The sequence below is a fragment of the Stegostoma tigrinum genome, chromosome 3, assembly GCF_030684315.1.
Source record: "Stegostoma tigrinum isolate sSteTig4 chromosome 3, sSteTig4.hap1, whole genome shotgun sequence".
In the NCBI taxonomy this organism is placed as follows: domain Eukaryota; kingdom Metazoa; phylum Chordata; class Chondrichthyes; order Orectolobiformes; family Stegostomatidae; genus Stegostoma; species Stegostoma tigrinum.
Genome location: NC_081356.1, coordinates 102,220,295 through 102,240,552, shown reverse-complemented (window position 1 = coordinate 102,240,552; position 20,258 = coordinate 102,220,295). Strand labels below are relative to the sequence as shown.

Sequence of the window (20,258 nt, the reverse complement as noted above, 5' to 3'; positions counted from 1 at the left end):
TGCTGAATTCTGCCAGTTCCACAGGATTACTCGTTCGGTAATATTGACATTATTTAATCAGCATCTCTTCTCTGGCTGCGCCAATTAAGTTTCTGATCAAAAGTAGCCCCCAGTCTCTAGGTGGTGGGAAGTCTGGTGATGGTAATGCTGTCTGTTAACTGGCAAGAAGACATGGTTGATCTCTTTCTTGCTGAGGTCTGCTGCATTGCTACAAGCCTTTTAGATTCTACCATGTACCAAGGTTTACTTAGCAAATACCAAACAAATAAAAGTCCAAAGAAGACTGCAGGACTACTTTACAATGGTTACAAAAATTACCTAAAATCACAATGAAAGCAGGCAAGCTTTTAATCTGGAAAATAACAGAACTAAATAAATTGTTTTTTTTAAAAACACGTATCCTCCAAAACAAAAACTGTGAAAAACAGCACCATAGAAAACAAATAACTTCAGTCTGTATAATTATGATACTATTATACTCAGCAGCAAAGTACATATTCCAGACCGTTAGCCTTACCTGCTTAACTGCAAGTGCTATTGCAAAGCAGAACGCATGCCGGGGAATAAAATCTCCTCTTGCTAACGATTCTTCCAACAGCATGCTGCAGATCTTATATGCTTCACTGGTATTCTGTGAGAAGATTATTCAGATATTTGGCAGGGCATAAACCTGGTGTTCAGTTAACGCGGGCCTACCAAGGACAGCAAACCAATGGGCATCCTCTTTTAGCTAGAGCACCGCAGATCATAACATAGTTATAGGCTATAGACTACCCCTCTATTCAAAATGATGCATACTAGAGAAAACGTGTGTGACTGGACTGCAACAAAAAGTAGCAATTAACTGTGTGAATTAAAAGAAAAATACTTACCATTGAATCTGGTTGTATTCTGGATATAAGTATAATTAACTCTAACAATGGTAGTTCTCTCAAAATTTTGTATGGTTAGCAACGTCTTTGTTCTTCAATTTCTGAGAAGCCTGTCTCCAACACAGTAGGTTTTCTTAAAAATTAAGATCACTGGGCTCTGTGACTTTGATGCTGCACACAAATGATCAGATCAGCCACAATCTCACTGAATGCCATAAAATGCTCAATGGGCTAAATAGCCTACTTCTGCTCCTTCCTTATGACCTATCCTCATGATGTAAACCAAAAGCTTCCACCATTATTCAGGACCAGTTACATTTCATGGTGGTCTTCTGTACCCAGCTCTTGTCTACAGGGATTAGGTGCCATTCAGGTCTTCTCTGGCTCTTAGTGCCCAATGCAACAGAGCTTTGACATGGACAAGGAGTGAACCCTCTTCCCAGTGTCATGTCCTCCTTGGAAAACTGCTCCAGTTCCTCCAGTAACTCAGTATCTTGCACATCATCTCACTGCCTGCTCCAATTGTATACAGCACAACACACCTGGATAATACAGCACACTCAGTTCAGACCAGACCTCCAGACCAGACCAGCTCAAGCAGTGGAGCACACCTTAAATAACACTGTTGTCTGCTCTACCACAACTTTGGTCAACACATGTGCAGTATATCAAAACACATGCCATTGACCTTCAGATCTTTATTCAACCGACTGCATATACCTTTTGATTAAATGTTAATTTAAAACTTGTATTTTTTTCAGGTAGATTCATTTCCTTTGCAAGGAAGTGGCTATTATTAGGAAACAAGTCCATTACAGCATGACCCTCCTCTATTTATGGGCTGCTTAGAAAAAGGTACAATTATTAACTGAGGGGGCATTGATCAATGGTAACTTTCCGATACACGCAGGGCATCTACATACTTTAGTTGTTTCTTAATTTCCTTTTGTATTGATTTGATTTTATAAGTTCTGCATGGGACAAGTTGTTTGCTTATTAACTAAGCTCTCTAAATTCAGATGCTTTCAGAGGACTATTTTCCTTATATCTGTAGCCCCACTTTGGCATGGGCCAGAAGATAAATCAGTTATTTCATTTAAGTAGAGAACTCTGAAACAGATTTAAAGCAAGAAGAGATTGACATGTTTAAGAATTACTTACCATTTTGTAGCAGACTGCAAATGCTAATGTGTAAGTGTCCTTACTAAATTTTATGTCTTGATTTTTCATTTCCAGAAGAACTCCCAAAGCACCTAACCAAATAAATATTACTTCAATACTGAATAATTGTAGCTTTAGATCGAAATGCAAATGGCAGAAATTACTGAATTAACATAGGCATGGCATAAAAAGTAACTAGTAATTCATTTTAAACTTGTCTCATTGGCATTATAGATTATACCATATATTACCCCATAGCATTCAACAACCCTCAATCTCTGAAATGACCTACATTGTTACAGCATTCTGCTCTCTCTCTGCATTTGGTTATGCATGCAATTGATGTTTTTCCAGGTTTAATCCAGTTAGGCAGTTCAGTATAATATCGACCAAGTGCAGGAGTGTTTTATTAAATGTCTCTTTCAGGTAAAGCATGAAACTTGGTACCGTTTATCTTGCACTAGTTCATTTAGTTGCTAAGTATCCTCAACACTTTGAATAAGTGCAGACAGCGTTCTCCTAGTGCTTTAGCCAAACATTCTTTATATTTTAAAATAAAACTTCAACAACTTGGACAGCTCCAAGTGCAGAACAAAAACAAAATGAAACAGTAAACAGAAGCTTACAAAACTGCGGAAGAAACTCATCAAAATTAAACCAAAACACTTATCAGGAGTGATGACACACCCATCCCCTGCAGTGCCCACTGGACTACTGTTCCAATAGAAAATGTAGGCTCTCTCTCTCTCTCTCTCTCTCTCTCTCAGGGAATACCACAGGATGGATGCAACCATGGAAGAAGGGGAGACAATCAGGCACTATGTCGTGCTTCAGTCAGCTGATGGACATCCATGGGTGACTTCTTTGACCAGGCCTGGAAGCAGGCCCGCTGCTTGGCCCAAAGGGTGCCCCCGTGAGATTAGTGACCAAATATTCCACTCTCGATAAATACTGCCAATTAGGTTAATTGGATATTCAATTGATTTACTATTCATGGGAACAATATGGCTCTTTACTTTGTAGACAAAGCAGCAACAACACAAAAAACACGGGTCATACAACATCTCCCAAAGACATAAGGCATCTCATAAATGCAAGATTTTTCTTACTTTATACTTCACTTGCAATAATTTTCGGATTTATTCATTTTTTCCAAAAAGAAATAAATTGTACAGAATGTTCATACTCCTAAAAAATTTTAGCAGATTTTTCTTCTGACAGTGGGACAAGATCTTACCTGACAGACAGAAACCCGTATAGATTTACTTTCAGAGATAATGGGAACTGTAGATGCTGGAGAATCTGAGATAACAAAGTGTGGAGCTGGACGAACACAGCAGGCCAAGCAGCATCTTAGGAGCACAAAAGCTGACGTTTCGGGCCTGGACCCTTAAGTTTCTTGGACCACAGAAAGTTTTGGGAAAGCATAATGGTGTAGGTCTCACAATTCAGGTTCCATTAATCAATCATTCATTCAAATAACCTCCTGTTTTTACAGTCAGCTAAAAAAGTGAACTATCTTGCATCTAGTAATTGATTCACAGAGAGTCTAGTGATAGTGTCACAAGGTCCAGGTACAAGTTTCATCGACCCCAGAGAAGTGTTGTAATACGAGATTCATCATTTGGATGCTTTACGAGATGAAGTCATTGAGGTGTATAACAATGAAAGGGAGAGTGAACAGGGTGGATAGGAAGCAGCTGTTCGCCTCAATTGAAGGGTCAATAACAGGGGGGCAGAATTTTAAGAGGTAGAGCAGAAGTTTATAAAGCATTTGAGGAAACATTTTTTCATCCACAGGATGGTGGGAATCTGAAATGTACTGCATGAGAGGATAGTACAAATTGAAAATCTCATAACTTTAACATATACATGGAAGAGCACTTGAAATGACATAACTTCCAAAGTTGTGGGCCATATGCTGGAAATTGGAATTTGTCGAGATATGCTGATGCAGACTCAATAAGTCAAAGGGCCTCTTCCGTGCTGGATAACTATCAAAAGGTGCAGTCAGTTCTGCTATAAAATGTGTTCTGGCAATGTGAATTGGCCATAACTTGACTGACAAATAGGGGACTGCTATTTCTAAAATTCAAACTTGTGTTGGCTATAACGCGATTCCACTGGTGTGTGGAGGAATACGTATCAATATCACATGATTGTTTCACAGGCTTCGTTATGAAGCGCTTTCTGAGAGAGGTACGGTACCCCATGATTTTTTTTGGCAAATTCTGCCGTGTTACCCAAAACAAATGCGAGGACAACATGAAAAGAATGTCAGCAATAAGTGTCCTGGTGATAAAATTGCAGGTGGTGGACTTAGAAGAAAGGCCATAACACTGGAAGAGAAGCTGGATGAGGGAAGAGCTGTGGATGTCATATACATGGACTTCAGTAAGGTGTTTGATAAGGTTCCCCATGGTAGGCTAATGGAGATGTTAGAAAGTGTGTTTTGAGCGGAATGTGAGAATGTGATGTAGTTTGCAAAACAGGAATAAAGGAGTTTTCCTTACACACTATTAGAGACAATGCAGAAAACATTTAAAGCAAGCTATATTGCAGGAACAAGTCTGATTTCTAGCAAATCTAACAGGTCATGGACAAAGGAACTTGAGGAGATGGAGTGGCTTCTAATTGTGTGGATAGAAGATACAAAAAAGCGATCTGGGACCACCTATCTCACCATAAAAGAGAAAGCCTTATCAATTTATGAAGATCTCACAAACAAAGCTGAAAATCCTGCAGATATGCCTGCTTGGGTGCTAGCAGTGGCTGGTTTGCTGGTTTTAAGAACCGCTGTGCTTTTTGCAACATAAAGTTATGTGGCGAAGCTGCCAGTGCAGACAAGGAACATGCAATGACATTTCCTCCCATAGTTAAAAAAAAAATTAACGGACAAAGAAGGCTACAACTGAGAGCAAATTTTCAATTTGGATCAGACAGGTTTTTACTGGAAGCAAATGCCATCAAAAATCTACATTTCTATGAATGAAGCACATGCTCCAGACTTTAACGTGGCAAAGGATCATATGACTATGCTGCTGGGCACCAATGCCAGTGGAGACTTAAAGCTTAAGCCTGTTGTGATGCACCACTCTGCCAAACCATGAGCCTTGAAAGGTTACCTTAAGTCTAGTCTAGGCATCTGCTTTAGGTCAAGCAAAAGAGGTTGGATGACAGGGCAAATTTTTCTGACCTTATTGATGATGTTTTGGAAGATGTTTTGAGAAGGTATTGCAGGAAAAAAATATTTGGATTTCAAGATTCTCCTCATCCTGGATAATGCGCCAAGCCATCCTGCCGCCATTGGTGAGCTTTCTGAAAACATCAAAGTGCTATTTCTACCCCCAAACACATCCTCTCCCCTTCAACACACAAACTAAAGGTGCAATAGCAGTTATTAAAGCTTATTATTTAAGGCACACACTGAGGCGGGGGGGGGGGGGGGGGGGGGGCGGAAATAAGGACAGTGTTCTTCAATTTTGGAAGAGCTTTAACGTCAAGAATGCAATTGACATTACCATGGAGGCCTGGGGTAATATCAGCAATGACTGCTTGCATACAGTGATAATGGGAACTGTAGATGCTAAAGAATCCAAGATAACAAAGTGTGAAGCTGCATGAACACAGCAGGCCAAGCAGCATCTCAGGAGCTCAAAAGCTGACGTTTTGTGCCTGCTTGCATACAGTTTGGCAGAAGCTTTTCCCAGACTTTTTTCAAGATTTTACAGGCTTTGATCTGTCAGAGGAGCTCCCGAGAATCAAAAAAAAAGTGTTGATCTTGCAAAACAAGTTGGATTTGAAGAGTGAAGAGTGAGGATATTGAGGAGCTGTTTGAGTCCCACTGTGAAGACCTCTCTACAGCTGATCTACAACAACTTCTCGCTGAAGGGCAAGTGGAAGCTAGAGATGAAAAAGATTAAGTCCAGCATGCAGCACCATGACAGCTTTCCAATTCTTTTTGTCTTCTTTCCAGAGGGAAATTGAGAAGCAGTTGCAACTCTTAGGAGGACAACAATTACAATGCAGAACACAGCAGGGTAGCAGGTTATGGAATAAGATCTTATTTGGCACCCAAATTTAGGAAACAAGAAAGAGGGCAAAGCAGCAAAAACTGGACGTCTTTTTCAAGCCAACTCCCAAGAAACACAGTCAGTAGACAATAAACTACAGGCACCCACTTCTGGATTAACTATTTTTCACCCTAACCCTGCAACTGCACCTAAAGGTTATGATGATAATGACGACGATAACCCTCAGCCCCTGCTTTAAGAACAGAGCAACATCAAAACTTCCTCCCTCATCAAGTCATCTTGACCTTTCTTCAGGTAAAGTGTTAAATTTACATTTATTTCATTATTAAATAGGAATTAAACATTTATCCAAACCGTGCTATCCTCTGTGTGAGGCTTTTGATTGATTTTTGAGAGATTTTGGGTGATTTCTTTGGTGGTCTATATAGTGAAACAATGCATGTGAATTATGGCTGTACCATTATGACTACAGGTATGCAGGGATGGTTCCAGGATCTGGTATCAATGACAACATTGTGTGCACAGAGTACCCAATGTTTTACCCATTTATTTGGGTATAGACCTGCAATTTCATGGTTCACCATTCAAGCACACTATCACAGAATGACACCATGATGAAATAAACATCAAAGTTTGATTAGACAGTCTTTCACCAGTATACACTGTAAAACATATTGGTTTGTCAATGTTCACTTACTTTCGTATCGTTCCTTCATAAACAGCATATCCATCACAATGTTGAATGACGTTGAATCAGAGAAGAAGCCCTTCAGATTCTACAGCCAAAAGGGAGTGAAATTCAATCATTACTAGTGGAATAAAATGCCCCTTCCTCCCCCCGCCACCACACACAGTATGGGCTGAGTTCTTGAAGCCTGCAGTAATGGTTTAGAGGCAGAGTGCACAGAAAAGTTCATTTGCACACTTAGTATTTGGTCTAACATAATATCTCCACTTCGCAAGAAGTCTGTCCATTTATTTCATAAATTAGCACAATGTTTGAATAAATTACTTATAGACAGGATTTGATAAAACAGATTAGTAAATCCAAACTGCGTCAGAGGTCACTTTGTGTTGTAAAGGGGGGAGAAAAAATTACACAAGTAGTTGTTAATTTCTCTGGTCGGGAGTATGCTCGAACCTTTCCCCAGGAAACACTCCCAGAAAAAAGTTTAATCAACATAGTTTAGTTTGGTTGTCCAGAGATAGTATTCCAAAAATTGCTCATTATCAGACTTGTTTGCACTTAGTCAAGCGATCTCCCTGTTCCAGTCAACAGTTTAGCATTCACTTATGCCAACATCACTGACAAAGCAAGCATTTATTACCTATTCCTAAGAGCCCTGCAGAAGGTAATAGTGAACCACCTGTTTTACCTGTTCCAGTCCATACACTGGGCTGATGGAAAGGAAGTTCCAGGATTTAAGTTGTGAAATCCTGAATACGGGATGTATTCCTGGCCTAACTACACACCTCATTTGTAAAATGACTTTAAACTTTTAACAGGTCACATTACATAAACAAACATTTTTAACTTGCTTTTAAAACCGTAAGAAGCTGACCTGCCAGCAGTTTCACTGAAAGCCACCAAACTGCTTTGCACCATCCCAACCAGTAAAAATAAGAAACAGCAATACCTCAAAAGTGAAAGAACGACTTTTCCAAACTTGTTTCAACTCTGAGTTCACCCGAGAACTGGACGCTTGGAAATTCGATTTCAAGAAGTCTCACAGTTTACTGAGAATCCTGTTTTATATGGCCATCACTTCAATTAAAACATCAACTCATCCAAGAAACTACAAGTCTACCTCAAAAGAGGCAGATAATAGTAACTTGTAATGTTTTGTATATTGTCCATCTATATCTAGTCTGTGTTTGTGAGTGCAGCAAGAGAGATGTTGCATTTTAAACATTGGAGGTAAATTTGAGATAAATAGTCTTTAATTTTAAAATTCACAAAATGCCCACTTCTGGAGTTACTCAGTTGTGACAAAGGCTCAGACTATAGGAAAGCACACATCATACACAAACATATTGATCATGGCATTAAGAAGAAACACACACATTATGTTCATGGCAAACTGGTGCATGACTTGGGGGGGGAACGTGCAACTTGCGACATTCCCATGCCTACTACTGTCTGGTCTTTCAGATGATAGAAATCATGGATATGGAAGGTGCTGTCAAAGAAACCTTGAAGTGTTGCTGCATAGTTCAACTTGTGGGAAGTACACACCACTGTCATTGTGCAATGGAGATTTAGTCAGTGAAGATTTAGATGAAGTTTCTGTATGTCAAATGGGCTGCTCTTATCCTGAACGATAGAGCTTCGAGTGTAGTTAGAGCTGCTTTCATTCAGACAAATGGAGTACATTCCATCACACTTCTAATTTCTTCGTTGTGGATGACAGACATATTTTGTGAAGTCAGGTCGTCTGTTATTCACTGAAGAATTTCCAGCCTTTGATTCGCTTTTCTAAGGGGCAAAATCCACGATGTTGGCATTGGGATTTCAATGGTGGTTGAATCTCAATGAGCGATTAGCTTCTCCCTCATTAGAGATAGTCATTGCCTGACACTTGTAATGCTGTACCACAACTTTGCCCCTTTTGCCCAAGCCTGAAAGTTGTCTGGGTTTTGTTGCACATGACGATTCAGTATCTGAGAAGTCACAAGCGGTACTGAACACTGAGTGGTGAACATTCCCATTTTCCAACTCGTGATGGAGGGAGGGTTATTGATGAAGCAGCTGGAGATGTTTGGAATATAGGACATTACCCTGAGGAACTACTATAGCAATAGCCAGGGAGTGAGATGATTGACCTCCAACAATCACAGCCTTCGTCCTTTGCACCCAGATTGCCAGAAACTGGATCCATCGGGTCAGTCCAGCATCTATTCCTTATCAGTTTTGTTTTTATATATCAGCTTTTGAATCTTATTCCAAAAATATTTATGTATTTTCTTTCTTTAGACTGCTGCAAAATGTCACATCAAAATGTAACGTGCTCCTAAAAAATTGCTCGGCTAAAGAAGGTTTTTGTTTGGTTTCCCTGTGGATCATGTCCTGACCAACTCAGCAGACAGATGTTTTATTGTCACCATAGAGATAAGGAATGGATTTTTCCACCCTTGTGGAGGTGCAGAACTACTTAGAGCATTCCCCTAGCACTGGATGAGCCCAGTGGCAGTCTGTAAAGATTTATGGAGGTTGCGGTATCAATCTGTCCTTTGCCTTGACTCAAACTCATCAGTGGCGTTACATCATTTTCCACAAAACCTTCACCATACCAAACTGTCTGTCTTGCTGAGCCTATTCCTTGCAAGAACATTAAAAAAAAGCCTTGTTTACAGTAAGCACCTTAAAAGATCCTTAACAGTTGCTCTCACATTTAATGACGTTACCAGAACTGATCGATTGATGCACTGCCTGGTAGCATTCATAGCCTGCCATTTATTATTCAAGCATTGTACTCTAGGGAGACCACACACAGACTACTGCATTAGGATCTGCCTTAAAAACAGCCCTGCTGCATTAAAAAGGATATGAAGTGCTGCATCAAATGAAACCCAGCCACTGGATCAATCTAATCGGACAAGTCCATACAAAGCCACCCGTCCTACAATAAAACAGAAAACGTCTGCATGTGTGTGTGCGCGTGTGTGAGACAGACACACACACACACACAGACAGAGGGAGAGTCAAATGAAATAGAAACTATGGAAGTAAATTGGAACAATGAATGTTATGTTTTAATTCTGGATTAAACTGCCACCTAGTGGGAGATCTCCAAGATTCAGAAGAATTCTGCTACTGGAGACTATTATGAGGGTTAGAGGCTGAAATTCTAGAAACACAGGAAACAGGAGTAAGTTATTCAGCCCTTCAAACCTGTTACACAGTTTAGTGTGATAGTGATGATCAGTCACGATCACACGTGTTCCTTTTTTTTAAAATCCCTACATCCTTTCAGCCACAAGAACGACATATAATGCCTTCAGCTCTGATGAATAGTCTTGTAGACTTGAAACGTTAGTTTGCTCTCTCTCTATGGATGCTCTCTGACCTGCTGTGATCTCCAGAATTTTAGTTTTCAGTACCGATTCCAGCATTGGCAGTAATTTGCTCCGACGTATAATGCCTTATTTTTTAAAAATAAACACCTCCAATGCTTTGGCCTCAAACCATTTTCTGTGGCAGAGGATTCCACAGGTTCACCATTCCCTGGGAGAAAAATAAATTCTCATCTCATTCCTAAATGGCCTGTCCTGTATCTTTAGACTGTGGCCTTTGGTCCTGGACTCCTTGGTCATCAGAAGTATACTTTCTACATTTACCCTGTCTAGTCCTGCTGGAATTTCACAGTTTCTGTGAGAACCCCCTTATTCTTCTAGACTCTCGTGAATTTTAACCAACCTAGTCTCTCTTTATACATCAGTCCTGCCATCCCAGGAACCCAAGGCGATTTAGGCTTGAGGAGCTGGAATCAAGTTGTAACATTTTGTTCAATTATAATTCACTGGATGCAGTAAGCATATAGAGGGCCAAATTACCTTATACTCCCTGGGTTTAGGATCCAGAATGTCCACTATTTCTTTAACTTACTGGGAAGTTGTCAGAAAATAATTTACTTAATCTTTATTTGTTCCCATCCTTAAAAAAATTGCAATCAATTAACTTGCATCGATACTAATATCAGTGTTCTGTAAAAATGTCAGTAAACCCCTTATACCACACAACCCAACAAGAATCATCTGGGAATTCACCACAGTTTACAAGAAATAGGTGCAGGAGTAAGTCATTGGGAGCTTCCAGTCTGCTCCACCATTCAACAAGATCATGGCTGATCTTTTTGTTGAACACAGCTCCACTTATCCACCTACTCAAAATAACCCTTAATTCCATTGCTGTTTAAAAAACTCTTTCCCTTAAAGACATTCAATGAGGAAGCCTCAACTACTTCACTACCCTTTGGGTGAAGAAGTTGCTCCTCAACTCAGTCCTAAATCTGCTCACCTCTTGTTTTGAGGCTATGCCCTCTTGTTCTAGATTTTCCTGCCAGTGGAAACAACCTCCCTGTTTCTATCTTGTCTATTCCCTTCATAATTTTATAGGTTTCTGCAAAGCTCCCCCCACTGTTCTTCTAAACTCCAATGGATATAATCTCAGTCTATTCAATCTCTCCTCATAAGCCAATCCTCTCAACTCTGAAATCAACCTAGTGAATCTCCTCTGCACCCATTCTAATGCCAGGACATCTTTTCTCTGGTAAGGAGATCAAAACTGAACGCAGTACTCCAGATGTGGCTTCACCAGTACCCTATACAACTGCAACATAACTTCTCTGCTTTTAAACTCAATCCCTCTAGCAAGAAACGACAATATTCTATTTGCCTTCTTAATTACCTGTTGCACCTGCAAACAACATTGTGAGATTCATGCACAAAGGCACCCAGGTCCCTCTGCACAGCAGCATGCTGCAATTTTTCACCATTTAAATAAAAGTGTATTATTTCGGTGTTATTCCTACCAAAATGGTTGAGCTTACATTTACCAACATTGTATGTCATTTGCCAGACATTTGCTCACTCACTTAACTACCAATATCCTTCTGCAGACATTGTGTGCCCTTGGCACACTTTGCTCTCCCACTCATCTTAGGGTTGTCTGGAAATTTGACACACTCCACTTGGTCCTCAACTCTGAATCATCTATGTTCAAACAGCATCTAAAGGAAAATTCTCAGCTCATGGTTTACACAAAACAAATGTTATCCTACTTGGTTCACAAACTAATCATCCTGCTGCTTGTTCCTTTATTTCAGATTTCAAACACTACAGGCTTCTTTTCACCACAGTCTATAGGCATCAGTGGAATTCTTGCGGTGCAGTGGGTAATGTCCCTGCCCCCTGAGCCAGAGGCTCCAGGTTCAAGTCCCTTTCCAGGACTTGATGACTCAGGAAGCTGCTTTCATAATGCAGCAAAACAGGTTGAATATCACTTGGTAAACCTTTCCAACACATACCAATGGTAGGTGGGAAGACAGGGACATACTCTTGGTCAGACATGTGATGGAAGGGAAAGCCTTTAACATCATTAACTACAGCTCTGGGTCATAATAGCCATGTAAAAGTGCATGTTACCACACATTGCAATGTAGTCTCCTTGGCTGGATAATTTGATGTAGATCAAATTGGAGCCAACAGTACAGTACTTGATCCTTGTTTTAGACAGGGTAGATTCGGAACCCTCTCCTTTCTCTACCATAGTGGAGATCGAAGCACTGTGGTTACAGGCAGAGAACTCAAATAGCAGTATTTAGAGTACAGTTTAAAAAGAAAGGAAGACACAAAAGTAGCTAGAAATCAGCCAATGATTAAGGAACAACAAGGATTCTCAATACACATTTAAACAGTGCACAGTCATCATAGAAGAATCATAGAATCCCCAGTGAGGAAGGAGGCCATTCAACCCCATTGTGCCACAATGGCCCTCCAAACAGAATCCCATCCAGATCTACCCCTGTAATCCTACATTTCTCATGGCTAATCCACCTGGTCTGCACATCTTTGGACTGTGGGAGGAAACCGAAGCACCCTGATGAAACCCACACAGATGCAGGGAGAACTGGCAAACTTCACACAGTCACTGTAGGCAGGAATCGAACATGCATACCTGGTGCTGTAAGGCAGCAGTGCTGACCGCTCTGCCACTGTACTGCCCTAAATCTTAAAGTTTAAATTTAATGTAAATATTTGGAGGATTGCATGTAAATGTGTATTAAAAGATAAATACACTTACATTAACTGAGAAGTATGACTTGTTTTGAACTGAATATTAATCATTGGGGTTAAAAGCTTCATCAACAATTAGAACAGCAGTTACTTAAAAACTGTTCTGAATTGCTTTTGTTTTGAACAAGTCAAATGATGGTGAATAAGACTACTCTAAAGTTGTTTTTGTGTTGACACCAGTGGAGTGTTTTCACCGCAGAAGTACTGAGGGAAAAGTCTTATGCAGCAGGCAGCAAGTCCAGGGCAAATCTGCCACATTCAGCAAGATCATCATGCAGGGAGTAATGATTTTTAGCAGGTCTTTCTGGATGCCAACCAAGTGAATTGACAGGTTGACATTAATGATGCCATCAGCGATGGGGGATCTGCACTTAGGAACAGACAGTGCGAACACCCCACTGAGACCCATATAAAGCACTTTGGAATATTTTACCATATTGAAGTCACTTTATCAATTCAAGTCATGTTGCCTCCCACACCTCCAGTCCCCTGCACTCAACAACCTAATGCTCTTCAAACAATGAATGATCTGTTCATGAATATCTTGTTCCACTGTGGGGAAAACTGGTCAAAAGCAATGGGAATGATGCTAATTGTACAAGAAAGGAAAATTCTTGCATTTATATGGTGGCTTATTACAGCACTAAAAAGTCTTAAAATGCTTCACATAAAAAAAATTACTGAAGTGCCACTTTACGTGCAAATTACACCCAACTGTACATTGTGTCCACTCCAGACAAGACAAGTAGTAATAGATATCTGTCATTAGTGGTAAAGTTAGGAATAGTTTGTGTTTTAATCAGTTAAGAGTATTACATAAGAAAGCAGACTAGCACTGATTTCTCACCTTAAGTTGCCCTGTAAGATATGCAGCGGGCCTTTAACATGAACTGAATTTCAATATAACAGCTTGATAGAATTCAGCGGCCAGATTGGGTCAGGACAGCAGGTTTCTTTCCCTGAAGGACACGAGTGACCTTGTTGGATATTTATGACACATCAACAGTTTTACAGCACTTCTCTGATAAAGTTTTTAATTTCTAGACTTTTTTTTGTAACAAACTGAATTTAAATTCTCAACCATTGGTGGGTTTTGAATTCATATTGCATAACTACTACGCTATCAAAGTCTATTACACAGGCAAGCTCGACAATGCATCAAGGGGAGCAAGGATGACAATTTCATTTTGTTACCATGACAGTTGAAGTACAGCAGATGTAAAGATGGATCAATATTGCTTTAGTTCTAATCCAAGCTTCCAACTAATCCTCCTTCCATCTTTGTGCTTTACTTGTTTCGGCATCAGACTTACTTCTGTACTTCACTAATATTTTAAATTAATTAAAAAGAAATGTGATAATGATTGTATTTTTTTAAAAACTTAACGATAACCGAGGTACAAGCATCAGCTAGAACTCCAGGAATAACTCTCCAGCACATCATTATTTCTTTACAACTAGGATAATGCCAACTCATACTGCCGAGAGGCAATACCAGATCAAGCTAGAGGCCCAAACCAACCATACAGACTCCCACTGCCTGTCGCAAGGCCTAAACAACATTGTAGGATACAAAGTGAAGCACAGCAAGATAGCAAAGTCACATCCTTGCCTGACACACACAATGCTTTTCGTGCTCAGTTCAAGTAGAATGCCAGCGGTATGGCGTCACCTGTCCTGACAGTCTCGGACACATCAGTGCCCACTGTCACCACTGCAGATGTCAAATCGATTTTCCTGGGAGTCAACCCGAGGAAAGCAACAGGCCCATCGGAGTCCCCGGCTGAGCACTCAGATCCTGTGCGGACCAACTGGTGGAGGTATTCACCGACATCTTCAACCTCTCCCTCCTACAAGCCAATGTCCTCTACTGTTTCAAGAACACCACCATCATCCCCATACCTAAGAAAGCACATGCAACATGCCTTACTGACTATGTCCAGTGGCTCTGACTTCCATAATCATGAAGTGCTTTGAGAGGCTGATCATGGCCCACATTAACTCTCGTCTCCCAGCCTGCCATGTTCCTCTACAATTTGCCTACTGACATAACAGATCCGCAGAGTATGCCATATCTGTAGTCCTGCACTCATCCGCAGAACATCTGGACAACAAGGGCACCTATACAGGACTCCTACTCATTGACACCTTTATCCCCTCCAGATTGATCTCTGGCTCTGCCCTCTGCAACTGAACCATCAGCTTTCTGACCCATAGACCACAATCAGTGACGATACACAACTGCACCACCTCCACAATAACACTCAACACTACAGCATTCTCCGCGCTCCCCCGCCCCCCAACCCCGGATGCGTTCTCAGCCCCCTACTGTACACCCACGACTCTGTTGCCAAATTCCAAACGAATGGCATCTACAAGTTCGCTGACAACACCACCGTGGTAGAGTAGATATCTAACAATCATGATTCAGAATACTAAAAGGAGACTGGCACAGTGGGCTGTCTCACTGCGCCAGGGACCTGGGTTCAATTCCACCTGACTGTCTGTGTGGAGTTTGCACATTCTCCCCGTGTCTGCGTGGGTTTCCTCTGGGTGCTCCAGTTTTCTCCCACAGTCCAAAGATGTGCAGGTTAGGTGGATTGGCCAAGCTAAATTGCCTGTAGTGTTCAGGGGTGTGTAAATTAGGTCGATTATAGGGGATGGGTCTGGATGGGATGCCTTGAGGGTTGTTGTGGACTTGCTGGACCAAAGGCCCTGTTTCTACACTGTAGGGATTCTATGAAGATGATGTGGTGCAATGTGAACTACCTCTCTCTCTCAACATTGGTGAAACTAAAGAACTGATCATCAATTTCAGAAGGAGGGGAACAGCCCCTATCTACATCAACAGAGCTGAGGTTGAGAGCGTCACGTTCCTAGGAGTGATGATAACTGACAACCTGTCTTGCACTTCCCGTAGATGCAATGGTCAAGAAAGGCACAACAATGCCTCTTTTTCTTCAGGTGACTCCATTTACACAGTCCATTGCTGCAGAAAGGCTGCCAACATCATCAAGGACCCATCGCACCACAATAATGACGTCCTACAACTTCTTCTGTCAGGAAGAAGATACAGAAGCTTGAACACACGCACCAATATGCTCAAGAACAGCTTCTTCCCCGCCATTATTAAACTGATGAATGGGCTCTCGAACTTCAATTAATACCGATCTGTATGCGTCTGTCTGGTTTTTCTTTCACTCTTCGATCTGTACATCCTTGCTTACTATGACCTGCCTGTACTGCTCATAAACAAAGCTTTTCACTCACTGTACAAAGGTACACATGGCAATAAATCAAATCACCTAACGAAAGTAATCAATAGCTCACATCTCTATATTAAATTATGTACGTATTATAATGAACTTTTAGAAGCGTTCTTTATTATTTTATATCCTTATTGTACGGAAGCATCACACCAGGATAGATATTCTCTGACAATCACTCTGAAGTTCTGTGCTAAAGTTGTATCTCAATTCCGTTTACTCACTTTTCTCCATTTCTGTTGATATCCAGCTCAAATTAGAATCTATTAACATCAATCAGGAATGAAAAGACAGCATCTTCCAAACCCATGACCACGTCCATCCAGAAGGACAAGAGCAGCAGATACATGGAAGCACCACCACGTGCAAATTCCCCTCCAAACCCTCCGCTTTCCTGACTTGGAAATATATTGTTGTTCATTCAGTGTTGTTGTTCAAAATCCTGAAGGTCAAGAAGGCAGATCACTACCACCTTCTCAAGGGCAACTGGGGACGGGCAGTAAATACTGGGCCAGCGAGTGATACCCACATCTCATTAATGAATAAAACAAATTACCTGGTCTTTCACCATCTCTTCTGCAGTTTCTTCTAATCCTAGCTCATAACATAGTCTTACAAATAAAGGGCCAAACTTAAATTCCCCAAAAGCTGTATTTCTGTTCTCAGAATGATATCTGTGGATTAACAAAACAATATTAAATGTCATTAAATTTTGCAAAATTAAAGCTGTGCTCATGATCACCATCAAATTATTGACTTTCTCAACAGCTATCATGTTAAATGTAAAGTAAAATAACAACTGTTCAATTGTAGATAACAAAGTGTGAAGCTGGATGAACACAGCAGGCCAAGCAGCATCTCAGGAGCACAAAAGCTGACGTTTCTGGCCTAGACCCTTCATCTGTTCAATTGTACATTCTTTGCTATTCTATCTTCACAACACTAAGATTGCCTGGATATCAATGACACTGATTGATAGATTGAAATTTTAGAAGGCAAGTGAAAGACAACTCAGGAACAACTCTGCTCCAAACAATATTTAACTTTTCCACTTCACAAATGGCAATGTTTGTGGGTGAAGCCCACAATCCATGATATGAAATTTAATCAGTTGTGTTAAATATATGGCAAAATGTCTAAGTTTTCACTTAAGAAGACAGTATTCTGACGAAGCCTAATCTGCTGAGTTTTGTGGAAATGTCAGACCCCTTCCACATTCAAAGAAAGACACCAAAAACAAAATTGCATAAATATTTAAATGCAAGACCCTGATGTTCCATTGCAAATGACAAACTCAAAAGTTCGTATGTACCTAATGTTAACGTCCAATTCAGGCAGCGAGTGATGTTGAAGAAACAATGCTCCATGGTTTCTAACTAAATGATACCACTTCAATTTTTGCTTTGTGAATGTAGTCTCATTCTGAAATCTCCTGAGATTTTTATTAAGCTATTGCATTGCATTGGCACATTAACGGCCCATTAAAAGTTTTCCACAAAGAAGCAAAGTCTGAGATTAACAGTATAGGTACGCTTTCTACAATTTTATAATTGATCCTGAATGCCAATCAATCCTAACAGCCGGAAAGTAAATAACTGTAAGAGTGGAATGCCATTCTGAATTGTTTTCATAGTCATTTTTAAAAATCTCATGTTTAAAAAAAATTTCCTTTCTTCCACACGCTCTCTAACCCAAAAAACTTTCTCTCCCCTTCTTCTTTCTGTATCAGATTTCATGTCCAATCTAACTCATCCCCTTTCTCATTGTTTATTTCTCAATCCATAATTTTTATTGATAAAGGAATGCTGATGAAAGACATTTACTGTTGTTACAACAGTTTATGAAAGTTAGAGATACATTTGCTCTTGCTGCATTGCTTTAGCAAAATGTGAGTCAATACGCTATCAACCTCTCCCATGTTTAAACTTGATCACCTATATTTTGTTCAGGTCTTTAATATTGTATTCAAACTGACATTTATTCCTATAGCACATGAATTATATCAGCATCTTAATGATCTGAATCTCTCTCTCTTCAACATTCTTTCCTTCACAAAAATGTATTCAACTGAACTGTCCTTTAAAATTTACAGAGGACATCTAGTACAATGGTGTCAGTGACATGAAAAATCTAGAAAAGGTTAAGGGGCGATTTGAGTTCAAACTTGTGCTCAAATCATGAATGGTAAATAAGGGGAGACTGTTTCGAGAGGCAGGTTGGTCAGTAATGACAGGACACAAATTTAAGGTATACCAAAAACAGGAATGCTGAAAACTTTCAACAGGTCTGGTGGCATCTTTAGAGAGAGCTAACATTTCAGGGCTATGACCTTTCATTCAAGAGTTAACATAATTGGTAAAAACTAGAGATGACACAAAGAGACATGTATTGGTACAAGTTGTCATGAACTGGAATAGTGGTGGAAGTAGATTCAATAATACCCTTCAGAAGGGAATTGATACCTGGGAGGGAACATAACTATAGGGATGTGGAGTATGAGCAGGGAAACGGGGCTAATTGGAGAACTTGTTCAAAAGTACATCAAAGATCTGAAGGCTTCATTGACTACTGTATCATTACAAATTTGCACTGAATATCTGTATCATCAGTTACTAATAGAATTTCAAATATACTGACCTTACTGGAATGCAAGGTAGGACTCAGTTCTGGCTGATTGTATGATGATTTAAATAGATCCCTTCATTCTTTTTCATATATGCCTATTAAGCAATAGGTAGACAGTCTCACATTTTCCTAATTACTTCTGTATAATCACTACATTTTCTTCATTCACCTTTGTATTTGCTGTTTTCAAACTATCATAGTTAAGGTTGTAGCTGAGCTACATGGGGAGGGTTGGGGCATGGAAATAAAGAACATTTTCACAATTCCACCCTTTAGACCTGCCAAAGAGCAGCTCATTTATGGAAAAACCCAAGAATTCCTGTTGGGTCGACAGGAGCTTGAGAGGCGAATACATTTCAGCAGCAGCTCTCATGTTCTGAAGAAGGGTCAGCAGACCTGAAATGTAAACTCTGATTTCTCACCGCAGATGGTGCCAGGCCTGCTGAGTTTTTCCAGCAAACTTCGGTTTTTGTTTCTGATTTTCAGCATGCGCAGTTCTTTCCATTTTTTGCTCTCACTGTGGGCCTGGGCTGCCGCTGAAGATCGATGTGTTTCAACTGCATTCTATCAGCAAGGCGGCACCTGGCAACATGACTGGAGATTTCCCAGGTATTCTGAGCGTTGAAATCTAATAGATCAGCTTGTATTGTGTCCACTGATCTTGCTAGGAAGGCGGACTAAGATGGATTGTTAGGTACACAGCAGAGATTCTCATTCTGGAATTGGGAAACAGTAACTGGGTCTTAGGGTTTCAATCAAAGACAGTGAGGCGAGTTGTGTTTTGGTACTTGCCACCTGAAATAGTGGAGCAAGTGCTTGGTTCTGTAGGGGAACTGACTGCATCAGCACATTGAGGGACTGCCCAGCCGTGCCGCACCGCACTGCCGCCGCCCCCCACCCTGCCAATTCCATGTCAATTTAAAGCGTATGCTGCACCCATAACTGAAGCCTTCGGGTCAAAAGTTGAAGCTTTTTTTAAGCAAATTACACACCACGACACATCCGTTCACATCATTTACATCAAAGGAACAATATGTACACAGCATCTTACCCTCTGAAACACATTTAAGCAGTACTGAATGCATCAAGAAATAAATGAAGCATACAATTCCTGGGCAATCCATTGCAGTCAGAGCTGCATTCGATGAGCTTAAAGTAATTTTTGGTACGGTCAGTGTAATGCTAAATGTATTTAAATCTCAGGCAATGTTATTAACTGTAGTCCACAGCAGTGATGACATTAAATGTTTCCACTGTTAATTATTCTATTATTTATTATACACAATTACAACTTATGATAAGGGCATTGAAGTGATAATAGTGGAATGAATTAGATTGACTTGTACTAAAACCAAAATACTGGAATAAAATCAGAAAATGGCAAACACAATCAAACACCAGAGAATCTACAAAGGGAGAAACACACGTAGTGACACAGGTTGATGTCTTGTGTGAGAATTGGCAAGCAGTCGCAGATGTGAAACATTCACTCTGTTCATTCCTCA

At 40.3% G+C, this 20,258-nt stretch overlaps 1 protein-coding gene across 5 annotated transcripts in view; it reads right to left on the bottom strand.

Moving 5' to 3' along the window:
- Window positions 1–20,258, bottom strand: part of ptcd2 (pentatricopeptide repeat domain 2) — a 32,965-nt gene that overhangs the window by 8,666 nt on the left and 4,041 nt on the right. For all 5 annotated transcript variants that reach the window (XM_048527043.2, XM_048527042.2, XM_048527041.2 and 2 more), the window contains exons 4-7: window positions 16,685–16,802; window positions 6,765–6,843; window positions 2,034–2,125; window positions 518–631 (exon numbers count right to left, since the gene is read on the bottom strand). In XM_048527043.2, coding sequence (XP_048383000.1) covers window positions 518–631; window positions 2,034–2,125; window positions 6,765–6,843; window positions 16,685–16,802 — 403 coding nt within the window. The remainder of the gene's footprint in view (window positions 1–517; window positions 632–2,033; window positions 2,126–6,764; window positions 6,844–16,684; window positions 16,803–20,258) is intronic.